The sequence below is a fragment of the Paralichthys olivaceus genome, chromosome 1 (assembly GCF_024713975.1).
Source record: "Paralichthys olivaceus isolate ysfri-2021 chromosome 1, ASM2471397v2, whole genome shotgun sequence".
NCBI classification, from domain to species: Eukaryota; Metazoa; Chordata; class Actinopteri; order Pleuronectiformes; family Paralichthyidae; genus Paralichthys; species Paralichthys olivaceus.
The window spans coordinates 24,278,838-24,291,179 of NC_091093.1; the positions used below are offsets into that span (position 1 = coordinate 24,278,838).

At 42.9% G+C, this 12,342-nt stretch overlaps 2 protein-coding genes across 11 annotated transcripts in view; one reads left to right on the forward strand and one right to left on the reverse strand.

Moving 5' to 3' along the window:
* The first annotated feature begins 1,795 nt into the window (after positions 1-1,795).
* gldn (gliomedin) lies at positions 1,796-6,246 on the forward strand. The gene is made up of 10 exons (XM_020079904.2): positions 1,796-2,626; positions 3,423-3,474; positions 3,568-3,585; positions 3,723-3,821; positions 4,311-4,412; positions 4,504-4,620; positions 4,900-4,983; positions 5,080-5,205; positions 5,398-5,548; positions 5,629-6,246. Exons 1-10 carry the CDS (start codon positions 2,084-2,086, stop codon positions 6,092-6,094), a joined length of 1,758 nt encoding a protein of 585 aa, XP_019935463.2. The 5' UTR covers positions 1,796-2,083; the 3' UTR covers positions 6,095-6,246.
* A 349-nt stretch (positions 6,247-6,595) lies between these two features.
* dmxl2 (Dmx-like 2) overlaps positions 6,596-12,342 on the reverse strand; it is a 34,445-nt gene continuing 28,698 nt past the window's right edge. For 9 of the 10 annotated variants that reach the window (XM_020079902.2, XM_020079900.2, XM_069525824.1 and 6 more), the window contains 9 exons: positions 12,164-12,285; positions 11,917-12,055; positions 10,737-10,797; positions 10,462-10,589; positions 10,036-10,113; positions 9,816-9,907; positions 9,676-9,728; positions 9,357-9,574; positions 6,596-8,567 (listed from right to left, as the gene is read on the reverse strand). In XM_020079902.2, the coding sequence (XP_019935461.2) occupies positions 8,358-8,567; positions 9,357-9,574; positions 9,676-9,728; positions 9,816-9,907; positions 10,036-10,113; positions 10,462-10,589; positions 10,737-10,797; positions 11,917-12,055; positions 12,164-12,285 (1,101 nt within the window). In that variant the 3' untranslated portion in view covers positions 6,596-8,357. Of the gene's footprint in view, positions 8,568-9,356; positions 9,575-9,675; positions 9,729-9,815; positions 9,908-10,035; positions 10,114-10,461; positions 10,590-10,736; positions 10,798-11,487; positions 11,626-11,916; positions 12,056-12,163; positions 12,286-12,342 lie in introns of those variants that run through there. The other variant, XM_069525825.1, reaches the window with a different exon arrangement.

Here is a 12,342-nt window from a genome sequence, read left to right on the forward strand (position 1 = left end):
TTTTATTCTATGACTAAACTTTACAGTCTAAACTTGTGAAGCTTCACATATAAAAGTGCAATGAAAAGCAGAGCTGAACTTTGTTTCACAGACAGAGGAGATGGGTGGGAGGATTAAGTTTGTAGGACGACACATCAGGTCATCTTTCTGTCCTTGGCCTGGAGCAGCAGGAGGGACTCGGACTCCTCAGCTCGAGGAGAGATAAGGCTGCTTTCAAAGCAGCTGTGCCCTAGGGAGGAGGAAACACAACCAGAGAAAGGTCTGCAAGAGGTGGCGAAGAATATGGATGGACGTGTTGACATATTTCCACCACATTATTCATTTTATTGGATCGAAATCATTGCAGCTGTCCAGATAAAACATCACCTTTAATGTCACTGTAGTTCAATCCCCTGCTTCTCTCTGCTTTTCACTCACAGTGTCACTCAGCAGCGCTCGGAGCAAAGTGAGTGAGAGACAACAAAGAACGACCTCAAGCTCTATACTGTGTATATGTACACATGCACACATCTGCTGGAGCAATTCAAGCCGTCAGTGACCTACAGCCTCAGGCAGGAGCACACACAACACACACACACACACACACACACACACACACACACACAGAGAGAGGCAGGAAGAGGTAAAGAGTGGTGAAGGAAAGCAGACATGACAACAATACTGTTAGAGATTGAGGTCGTGAGCTCTGTTGTCGTGACCTGGAGTGTGTGTGTGTGTGTGTGTGTGTGTGTGTGTGAGTGTGTACTTATTTCTGTCTTTTTGCAACACAACACTAAACCTGTAAGGACCAGTAGACCTCGTGAGGACCAAGGCCTAGTTTTAAAGAGGTGAAATTTGATTTTTGAGGTCCTGGTTAGGTCAGTGATAAGATGTGAAATGTGATTAAATTAAAGGGTGAACTATCCCTTTGAGGTGAGGCATGAATTGGCCATGGTTAATTTTAGGGATAAGGTTTTTGGTTTGGTTGTGCGCAATGAAAGTCAAAGTTTTAAAAGGACAGCAGCACAAACCCCTCGTGTGTGTGTGTGTGTGTGTGTGTGTGTGTGTGTGTGTGTGTGTGTTATATGGGGCATAACATTGCTGCAAGGGCATGTGGGTCAGCTACATGAGTCCAGCACTGCTCCATGTCAGCAGACAGGCCAATTAACTGACTTGGGTAGATACAGAAAACACATCAGCTACACCTATAACTAAAAAAACGTAAATTACAGTCTTTCACACTGCAAATGCTTCAAATGATGCAATATGTTTGTTAAACTGTCATTATTTTGAGCCAGAATCAAAGCAAAGGAAACGGGTCATTGGTGAATGGAAGATGTGAAGATGTGACACGGGGAGAAAGGACTGCATCTATCAGGGGGAGACATGGAGGGAGGAGGTGGAGAAGAGGGGAAGAAGTGGAACAAAGTATGATGTTGATGGATTTTGATGGCACGGGTTTTCTCTTCAGTCAAAAAATTGGGTTTGTAGTAATAATATTGATATAAAATATTAGTACTATACGAGAATAGCAATAAACATCTTCTGCCACAGTTTGTCTGGTGCAATGCATGTGTTCACATGTTGTGTTTTTCAGTGTTTTGTCTGTGTGTGTGTGTGTGTGTGTGTGTGATGTCAGTCTGCCCACGGCGGTGCAGTAGAATGGGTTGTGATGAATATAAATCAGGTGACTGAACAGGCGGGGGTTTCTTCCCAGACAAGCTCAGAAGATTGTGTAATGCCCACTCCTACATTACTGGTCTGAATGCGCACACACACGTACACAAAACCCTTCTCCACTTGGTGGACAACACAACAAGCAGTGTGTGTACCAGTCTGCCTTCAGATACACCACTCGGAGCTCAGACCACGCAGCTGACTGGACTCGATTTGAAGATTTCCCAAAAATTTGGACGGGACCTTGACTTACAGCAAAAGAAACCTCCTCTCTGTTGGATTCTTGTGTCTTTAACTGGTTTGGTTTGAGTTTTGGTTTGAGTTTTGCGGCAGCATCTTGGACCACGAGGTGATAAAACTGCATCTCTGCTCTTTGAGATCTGTGTTTTTACATTCACTGCTGTACTGGACTTGTGTTCCCCTGTGAATGCTGAGGTTGGCAGGTGACCCCCAGAAAAGAGGAGGTGAAGTGGTGACCATGTGGATCCCGACACCGAGCATGACTCTCCCTCAGCGGATGGTGCTGTACGGGACGTGCGTTGTGGCGTTGATGAACTCTGTGGGCCTGCTGGTGCTGTTAGTCCGGCAGAATCAGCAGCATTCCAGGCTGGAGCAGACGGAGGCAAGGTTGGTGGAGGTGGAGCAAAGCTCGGTGGTGGAGTTCCTCCAGGAGGTGCCCAGGGGAGCGGCAGGGCTGCGGGCAAACACAGAGCAACATCCACAGTATCAGTACTCCAGGAACAAGAGGAGTGAGGAGCTGGAGAAGAAGCTACAGCAGGAGCTTCAGCAGGAAGAGGAACAGGCGCTCTATCCGCAGGAGGTCAGTCAGGAGGTCAGCCAGGAGGTGGGAGAGGAGACAGAGAAGAAGATGAAGGATGAGCTGAAGCACAAGCACCGACACGGCCAGAGTTACCACAAGGCACATGTGGAGGACGACATGATGATGATGATGACTTACTCCATGGTCCCGGTGAGATGAGGCGCCTGCTGGTAGATTGTAAATGAGGGAGATGTGGCAAATACATTTCTATACTGTAGGTAGTACTGTGCAGTACTTGGGGTACTATTGTATATTTTCCAGTTATGACTGATGCAACTATTGGTTAAAATGGGCAGTGATCCTGGGACCATAATGGGGCCTGTAGGTTCCTTGAGCAGTTAGGGATAATGTGGTGAATTTATTTTCTTGGTATGCACGACTAGACAATACAAACTTAATTGTAGAGAGAGATAATCTCAAGGGCCTGTGTTGAAGAAGGACCTAAGTTAGTTTTAGGGCCTTAAGTGATTCAGTTTTCACTGTGATCAGCATATTCCTAATTAACAGCTATAAATCAGTGTAATTAAGAATCAGACCATTAAAATGTGAAATTAAAAAGTAATTAAGTTAATGTTCTACTGTACTGTGAAGAGCATGTAGTATTTGTGTGTACTTCAGTTCCACTGCATTGTAGAGAAAAGTATTGTATAGGATTAATTTGACATCTACAATTACAAGTTACTTTAGATCAAGATGATCCAAAAATAAGATCAGTTCATGAAACATGATTCTTTGTTACAGATTAAAAAGTCAACACCATTTCTCATTTAAATACATGTTCAGCATGAGTCATTTTTTGGTGTAAAAAAATAAATGTTGTAGTAATGATTTAAGTACACTTTTTATTATTTAAGACTTCATGTTTTTTACAGGATCTCATAGTTTGTTAAACATTTATGCGCGTCACATTGTTTTATTGTGTTTTAAAAAATGTCTTTCTCTCAAGATCAAACTGTTGATCGACATTTGCAACAGCACCAAGGGAGTCTGTATAGCCGGTATGTCTCACTGATATACTTTAGATTTCACACTATTCATCTCCAAAATATCCCTTTTTATTCTGCTGACATCTTCATAACTTCTTGTTGCAGGACCTCCAGGAACCCCTGGTGAGTGAATCTAAATTTAATTAAAAAAAATCTACCAAGGCTGTTTGTCTCCTTTGTGGGTTAGTGACCCATATCTTTGCTGAATATGTTTTCCATTCAGCCTGTGGTGAGGATGTTTTTTGTGTGTGTTTCTGTAGGTTTGCCTGGTGCAGACGGTTTGCCAGGCCACAACGGCACTGATGGCATCCCAGGACTGAATGGACTGCCCGGGGCTGATGGGAAAAGAGGGAAAAAAGGTAAACAAAAAGTGAAGCTCTATTCTGTTTTCACTCAACATCCTTTTTTTTATGCCTCAGGCAATGCTGGCCACTTAAAGTGAAGGACGACTGGTTCAATGTAAGAGTAAAAGGCTTGAGAGCGACCACGGGTTCAAATGTAAAATAATAACTTCAGATCATATTCACACATACACACAGTTTCCTGATCTATGCATAAATCATAATATTATTGATAGAGCAAACTTGTAAATTTTTGAATGACTGAAAAGGTCCAAACTGCTGCTATTCTCTCACATTCACCACTAATATTATGCATCTTTGTGGTTTTGGGCCTCAGCTGAATGAACCGGATCTCCCTGTATTCTCCCACATCGCTCTGTTCTCCTCCACAGCGGCCGGCAATGATTCATCTCAGCAAGTCAATGGATTCATTCATGTTGATAATGACAGGGAGCTGAGGTTGTGAATGCTCTCTTTCTGAGCTCTTTTACATCATGTCCTCCACAGGCCCACCAGGTGAGAGCGGAGAGCCTGGTGAGAAAGGAGAGCGAGGAGAGTCTGGTCCGCCTGGAGAGCAGGGACAACCATCCAATGATGTCATTATTGAGGGCGAGTAGACTTCTGTCAACTATGATATCCTCATAATAAATCTATGCTTGTAGTCAGATGGTTTAAATGTTGTCCACTGTGCTTTTTTCAGGCCCTCCTGGTCCTCCAGGGCCTCCTGGGCCCATGGGCCCTGCTGGACCTCCTGGACCTCAAGGACCATCCAGGACAAGGCATCACAGAGCCAACCTTCAGGCTGCTCAGACCCTGGGTGAGAGGCCTTTTTGGCCAATGAACAAATGATAAGAAACCTTGGTGTTGGCTACTAGAAACAGAAGTTGGCATAACAGTCTCTCTGTGAAATTTTGATCTGCCCCAAATTGCAAACTCTGTAATTCTGCTAACAAACAGACACGGGTGAAAACATATATTCCTTGGTGAAAGTATAAAGTATCAATTCAAACATCTAGATATTTGAGGTGATACTGTTATATCAAGTATACTCTGTGCGTAAATACTAAGTAACATAAGATGAAATCCTTTCCAACAGGGCTGTTACACGCAATTCCAAATGATGAAACTTCAACTGCAAAGGAGGCTGGGAAACGACAGGGGCAACCCATGAAGAGGAACGGTGTGTTTTCAGAGAAATCTGTCTACTTGTACAATATGGAGAAAAACTGTGTCGTAGAGATATAAACACCTGAGCAATTCTCTTCTTTCCCCTCAGAGTGTCTGATTAAGTCTCTGATCAACCCCAGGAATGTGACAAAGATGGAGACCACCTTTGGCACATGGATGAAAGACACTGCTCAGGTGAACGATGAGCGAATATGGGTGGCAGAGCACTTTTCTGGTAGGTTGACGATCATCGTCTGTGTTTAGACCTTGTTATCTGCTGCTGCTGCTGCACTGTTTTTGTGTGAAAGGCAAACTCAGGAGATATAAATCACAAATCAAATAAATGTTCCTTGGTATAATTCGATGATATCAATGTGATACACATTCATTATTATTATATTTTTACCTGTTGCTTGTTCTTACCCAGGTCGTGTGGTGAAGGAGTATCAAAGCATCGCCTCCTTCCAGAGCAACAGCAGTGATGTTGTTGATGTCAGAAAGTTCTATCAGGGCTGTGGCCACATGGTTCACAATGGATCCTTCTATTATCATATCGCTGGTACTTCCAGCATCGGCAGGTAAACTGAAACACAGTGTGGTGCTGAGTTAGATGCTTTGTCTATTCTCTCCGTTTACCAACAAGCCTTTTGGTTCACAGATTTGACCTTCACACCAAGAGGCTTCACACGCTCACTATAGACAACGCTTTGCACAATAACCTCGCCTACCTGCTGCTCAACTCCAAGACTTACTTCAAACTGGCAGTGGATGAGAACGGCTTGTGGCTGATCTTTGCCTCCAACACGGACGAGAGCATCATGGTGGCTCAGCTGGACCAGAAGACCTTCTCCGTCACCACCTACATAAACACCACCTACCCTCGAACCAAGGCCGGCAACGCCTTCATCGCCTGTGGGGTCCTGTACGTCACCGACACCAAGGACACCAGGGTCACGTTTGCTTTTGACCTGCTGAAGGGGAAGCCGATCAACATGACCTTTGACCTGAGGCCTCTGGGTGGAGTGCTGGCGATGCTCTCGTACAGCCCGAAGGACAGACACCTGTATGTGTGGGACCAGGGCTACGTCAGGCTCTACGTGGTCCACTTCATCTCTGATGAGTGAAAAACTGTTGACAACCAAATATTCACTATTTGAAACGGTCATATTTAGGTTTTTGTAAGAGAAACATACTCATCAGCCTGATCTTTGTCCTCCTGCCACATGTTAAAAATCAGTTTCACTCAACGAAATCCGTCCGGTCAATAATCATGATTCTGTCAAAAGTAAATACTGCTGTATTTATATCCTATTTGTAATGTACATGTGGGATTTTGGAGTAACTAACAGTGTGAGACTTTTTTTTTTATCATTTTGTTTCAAACAGTTTATATAAATTTAACTTATTATGGTTAACTTGTGCTCGTCTGTGTTGTAAGCTGCATTATTGAGTGTATTTGCATGGCAGTGGTCTTTTATGTATTTTTATACAGATGAACATGGCACCCCCCAGATGTTCTGTACATCGAGACAGTCCGTCTGCCTCTGTGCAGAAGCAGCATGTTCTCTGGTGACTTATTCCTCTCGGCAGAAAATTAAAAAGGAAACAGTGTCAGATCACCCTGATGAAATAAAAGAATTTATTCACTTTACAAAGGTAAAACTCTGACCATGACCTGTTCTCTCACATACCTTCAGGCTCAAGTGCCCTAGTAAGTGTCTACCCTTGATACTGGCTTGTTTTGCATCATTACATGTACACACACGCACACATACATACATACATACACACATGCATCGGACACCAGTAGACCATTGGTAAAACACAAACGATACATACAGTACACATAGTGGGCAGAGAGAGGGAGAGAAACACAAATCTCTTTAATAAATACCATACATACACTTAACAAAAGTTACAACTAATCCAGCCGGTTATGATACGAACAAAAAAAATAAAGAAATGCTTTAATGTTTGTACAAGCTGTTGTGATTATATTTATATATATATATGTTTAAGATCATTTATATATATATATATATATATATATGTATTTATTTATATCATTTATATATTAAAACTATTTCAAACATTTTACCACTAGGCCAAATGAAGCCAGACATTCATCTGTATATAACAGGTTCTTCTTCATTAACCTATTTATTGGAAATAAACTTTTAGTGTCTCTGGAATTTCGAGTGCAAATATCTAGTTCTTATGGACGAAACAGTAAAAACAACTAGCGAGGTAACACACACTTACATACAGTAGACTGTGTTGCACATCTCCCAGTCAGATACAGTAGAACCCCTTACATTCCTAAAATAAAAGGCAATAAGTTAAAACGTTTGACAAAGGAATGGCCAAACAAACAAACACAAACATATAAATTATTTTAAATGCTAAAATTAAAAAAAAAAAAGAAATTCAAGAAAATCTTGTGCAAAACTAGAAGTGAACCTTTGTGTTTCTGCTCTGGGTGGGTGTTTAAGGTTTGGACCAGACAGATGGAAACATTGAGATCACAGTCACAGGAGTAAAACACATCATCTTCCAAACAGGAATGTTCTAGCAGTGACGTTCGCCACACAAACAGGCATTTGAGGGCAGGTGAGCGGGCAGGCGTGACGATGGCAGACACAGCAGAGTGAAACACACGCTCCACGACCAACCCGGGCTGGGTCGAGAGGCCAGAGTGAGTGATGGGCAGCCAGAAGTAGGGGGTTGTGGGGTAGGGGTGGGGCGTCACTATAGGAGCGATGCACCATCAACTCTTCCATAAGGGCTGAGAGAAGCCGGGCAAAAAGGCAGGGTGAGGTGGGGGTGGGGGCAAAAACCAACAAAATGCAGATTCCAACAACTCGATTCACACCGGAAACCACTGACTTAATAACAAACCACAGTGCTGGTTACAGTAGATGCTAAGAGATTTCAGCTGTGGGCACAAAATGACAACAATTACACACTTTTAAAATTTTTGCTTGAGCACTTTTACAGAGCACTATCAATAGACCTGTGATTGCACCGCGTAACGAGAACAGGACATGCATAGCTTCCCTATGGACACACTCTAAGAGTAGAGATTCTTCAATAAAATTACAATAAATCTAGCTTTAAAATCAAGTATGATAACTTCTGCTTGTACCTTTGCTTTCAGCCTTTGGGAAAAAATATTTGCAGCTCCGTTTGTCACTCTGGGTTTGATTTACATCGACAGTAAACCCATGAACACTGCACACTCTGAAAGATGCCAAAAGCGTGGTGGTCTTTTGACTAAGTTGTCCCCCATCGATTATACTACTAATGCCTTGTGGGTGTTACATAAGCTTATTGTGTTTTGTCTTTCTGTCCCTTTCCTCTTTGGACCCTTGAAACTGGAAGTGGGCATTACAGGACGTCAACCAAGCTGCTAGGGATGTTGTAGCGGTCGGGGAGGACCCTCATCTTCAGGGTGCCGTCTGCTCCACAGGTGAAGATGCGATTACCGGGTCGTGTCTCAACCTGCATCACGCCGGCGCCGATGTTGCGGAAGATGGACTGCTTGGCATGCTCACTGCTAAAAGAGTGCATGAGCCCGTGGCCGGCTAATTTCCACACCTGGAGGCAGAAAGCACAAGAACAGACAGAACAGATTTTAAATATTTTCTTGCTTTTTATCTTTGTGGAGCCTCATTACAGTTGTAGAGTCCAAAATTCATTTTGAATGCTGTGGTGTAATAATTATTTTTTCCTCACAAGTCTGTCTGTTCTTAATGTGATTGATAAAAACTGATGGTCGAGCTGACAGCAACTCACAAAAACCAGAATGTATCAGGAGCAGAACTGGTTCCACAAAAGCTCCACATTTGTGTGCAGCCCCGTCAGTCCCAACAGGTATATGATCTTGTTCCCACACAAAATAAATAACTTGTTTGCACAAGAGAATTATCTGTATTGGAAACAACATAATATCTGCAAAGTAAAAACATAATTGGCGTATCCAATGAAAACCTCATGGGTAAGTTTCAAGATATGACATTCCAAGGAGAAATCAAAACTTTATTTGCTGATATCTCTTCATCACAGTGGTTGTTTAGGAATATTAGTAAATTATCTTGTTCAAAACTTATAATTATTATTTGCAATTTTGATTCACTATAATAGATCCACTTGCTTTCCACCTTGGCAACTCAAATTTTGCCCAACATTCATTTTAAGTCAGTTTCAATGTGCAGAATTTGTCCAGCATCAAGACCAAAATCTCTACATGTCATTGCTGATACCAAAGAAATATGTGGATTCAAGAGGTCATTGCCTACAGTAAGACATTAATGCTCAGTACACAATATAAGTGTGACTGTAAACATTCATTTATTGATGGAATGTCAGTGACAGAGCCTGGGTCACCTTCATGTTGCCCTCTGCGGAGCCAGTGACGAAGAAGTCCTCGAAGGCATCCAGTGCGAGGGCCTTGATGGCTGAGTCATGGGCCTGGAAAGTGTGGAGCAGCTGCCTCTGGCGGATGTCGAACACGCACACAAAGCCCTTTCTGCCTCCAGTGATCAGCAGCTGCTGTTTAGGAGCGTACTGCAGCACAGTGGCCCCGTTCTCATGGCAGGGGAACGCTAAAGAGGTGGGTGGGAAGAAATGTGAAATTGAATCACAAAACAACTGCAGAGGGAAAATCATTAAAGCAGGACTGTCTGAAGTACTTGGGATTTCTTACCATGGACCATGGTATTGCTAGGTGAAATCAGAGTATCCCACAGGCAAACATTTCTGCGGAAAAATAAACCAAAGATAATTTTTGTCAGTCAACAGAAAAGGAGTAGTGTTGGTCTAACATTGGTGTACTTCAGTACAGACCGGTTATCGTTGGACTGTCCAGCTGTGGCGATAAGGCTGGAGGACGTGATGAAGGCGAAATCACCGCAGGTCTTAGTGTGACACTGCCAACTCTATCGTCAGGAAAGGGATGAGGGAACAAAGAGGCCAGATTTAATTATCAAGAATGAAGAAAAGAAAATGTGTGTGCGTGTGCTGGGGTGGTGAATACAGAGATGAGGGAGGTGGGAGGTGAGCTCACCAGGTAGGGTTTGGGGTTGGACGATGTCTGGTTGACCTGCCAGAGACTGAGGAAGCCCTCTCCATCAGCGACTCCACACTGCAAGAGTAACACAGAGCAATCACAGCTATCACACCAAACAGACAAAACATAGACATGACAGTGTGTGTGGACTTGTATTTCTATCCTTGTGAGGAGCAGTCTGATAATTAGACTTTTCGGTGTGACTTTGGCTGGTGTGTGACTTTGGCTGGTCCTGGAATTTCAAAGAGCTGTTTGAGGGTTAAGACTTTTTTTTTACGGTTTATTGTTAGGTTAGGCATTTAGTTCTGAAGGTTCCTGTAGGTTAAAGGGTAGGGGAATACAATATGTCAATAGATGTCCACAAAAAACGTGTGTGTGTGTGTGTGTGTGTGTGTGTGTGTGTGTGCGCAAGTGGGTATCTACCTTATTGCCCTGGGAGTTGAAATAGAGCCGGGTGACTCTGGCGTTGCCGGCTTGTCTGAAGCAAATTAGTTGCTGAGGTCTGTTCCATTCAAACATTCTGACACTGCCATCCTGAGCACCCGTCATGTCTGACACACAAACACAGAGAAAAAAAGAGAAAGGGACACAAAAGAACAACACAGATGAGAGGAAGATAAGTAAAACTGGATAAAGAAACTTCAGATAAAAACTCAGTTGTACACTGGTGATTCACAGGCTTCAATGAAGGCACTTACAATACTGATATATGGGGTGAGACGTCATTCTCTTTACATTGTTTAAATTCCTCTTCATAATCTGAAAAACACGATAGAAACATTTACATAAAAAACAATTTAGTATGAAATCCAGATGTGAAACCTTAACCTGTAAACCTTCATCAATCTTGAACAGATTTCAACTGAAACTTGAGCTCAAACTTCAGTTTGACAGTTCATACGTTTCACTTGCTTACAGTGTTTAGTTCTGCATATTTCAATGTGACCCAGCAGATTTAAATTGAGCCTATTCCAGCTTATCAATACTTCTATTATGATTTATCAGTTTCTCCTTATTTTTTGTTCCAGTAATATTTATCAACAGTGTTTTTTAAATCAAGCTTCAATAATTAGCAGTGTAAGTCAGACAATAGTAAATTGAAATCTTTTATGTAGAATAATACAACACTAGACTTGTGTGAAATCTCTTGGCTGATAAAAGCTGTAGACAGAGTGTCTGCAAACCTATTCAATGTTCTCAAAAGCTGCAGTCAAAGCTACACTTGACTGCAAAAACACTCTAGGTAGAGTCATGATTCCCCCAATTATTATTCTAGGCCTCAAACGGCTGGGATCGTTCACTGCAAGCATGAGAATCCCCCTTCCATAATTAGCTGAACTGTATGACTCCCAACGTGCTGTCTAGCTTAGTGTATCACGCTCAGCATTTATCAACACGGCTGGGACATGGAGAACCCTGGCCGCATGTACGTGTGACGCAAATCTGTACCTTGGGTAGCCGCCTGTGAGAGCTGCTGCTATCTGTGTTTATATGCATCCATCTCTGCCATGAAAAACACACCTCCTCTCTGTATCAGCCACCATAGACTCAGCAGGACAGCTGTTTAGTCGTCATGGCTCAGTTTGGCTTAACAATGATAAGAAATAAAAATACACACTTCTTCTGAAAATGTTCCACAGGGTACATCAAGAAATCCAAATGGTCTTGTGTCATTCTAAACCTGAATCACAGACTCCTTTAAAGTTTACATTCAGAACTATTGGGTGTTGATTTTAAACTGATGCACCTATTGTGGACCAAAATGTCAGGAACACAGCTGAGTGTCCCCCTGGTGTCGATTACTAACAATTGCATTCGATATCTATGAGTTTGTGTTTATCTACTGTATCTATCAGTTTGCAGTGAGGGAGCTCGTACCACACTTGCTCCCATGCTGGTCTGTCCACTGCCGAGCCACGGCATAGAGGCAGAGACCGGCATCTGGGGGGGTGCAAAAGGGGCAGAGCTGGCCTGGGCAATGTTGGTGTGAGAGGAACGATGGTCTATGTCATCAGAGCTGTAGAAGAAAACACAACCACACGTCACGTAGAAGTCATTTTTCAGATGTTAAGAGTTTCTTTTCTTTAGGTTTATTTGTTGAAAGCATAAATATCCTGGGTCTGACCTGCGGGATTCCTTATCAAAGTCCTCTCCTATCCAGGTGAAAGGCTGGACAGCCACTAGAGTGGACACGTCCACCTCCTGGACATCATGAGTGGAGGCCAACACAATCTCATTGGAATTAGCCTAGGAATGGAGAGGGATGAGGAGGGTGGGAAAAGATTAGCGAGATAAGGTGGAATT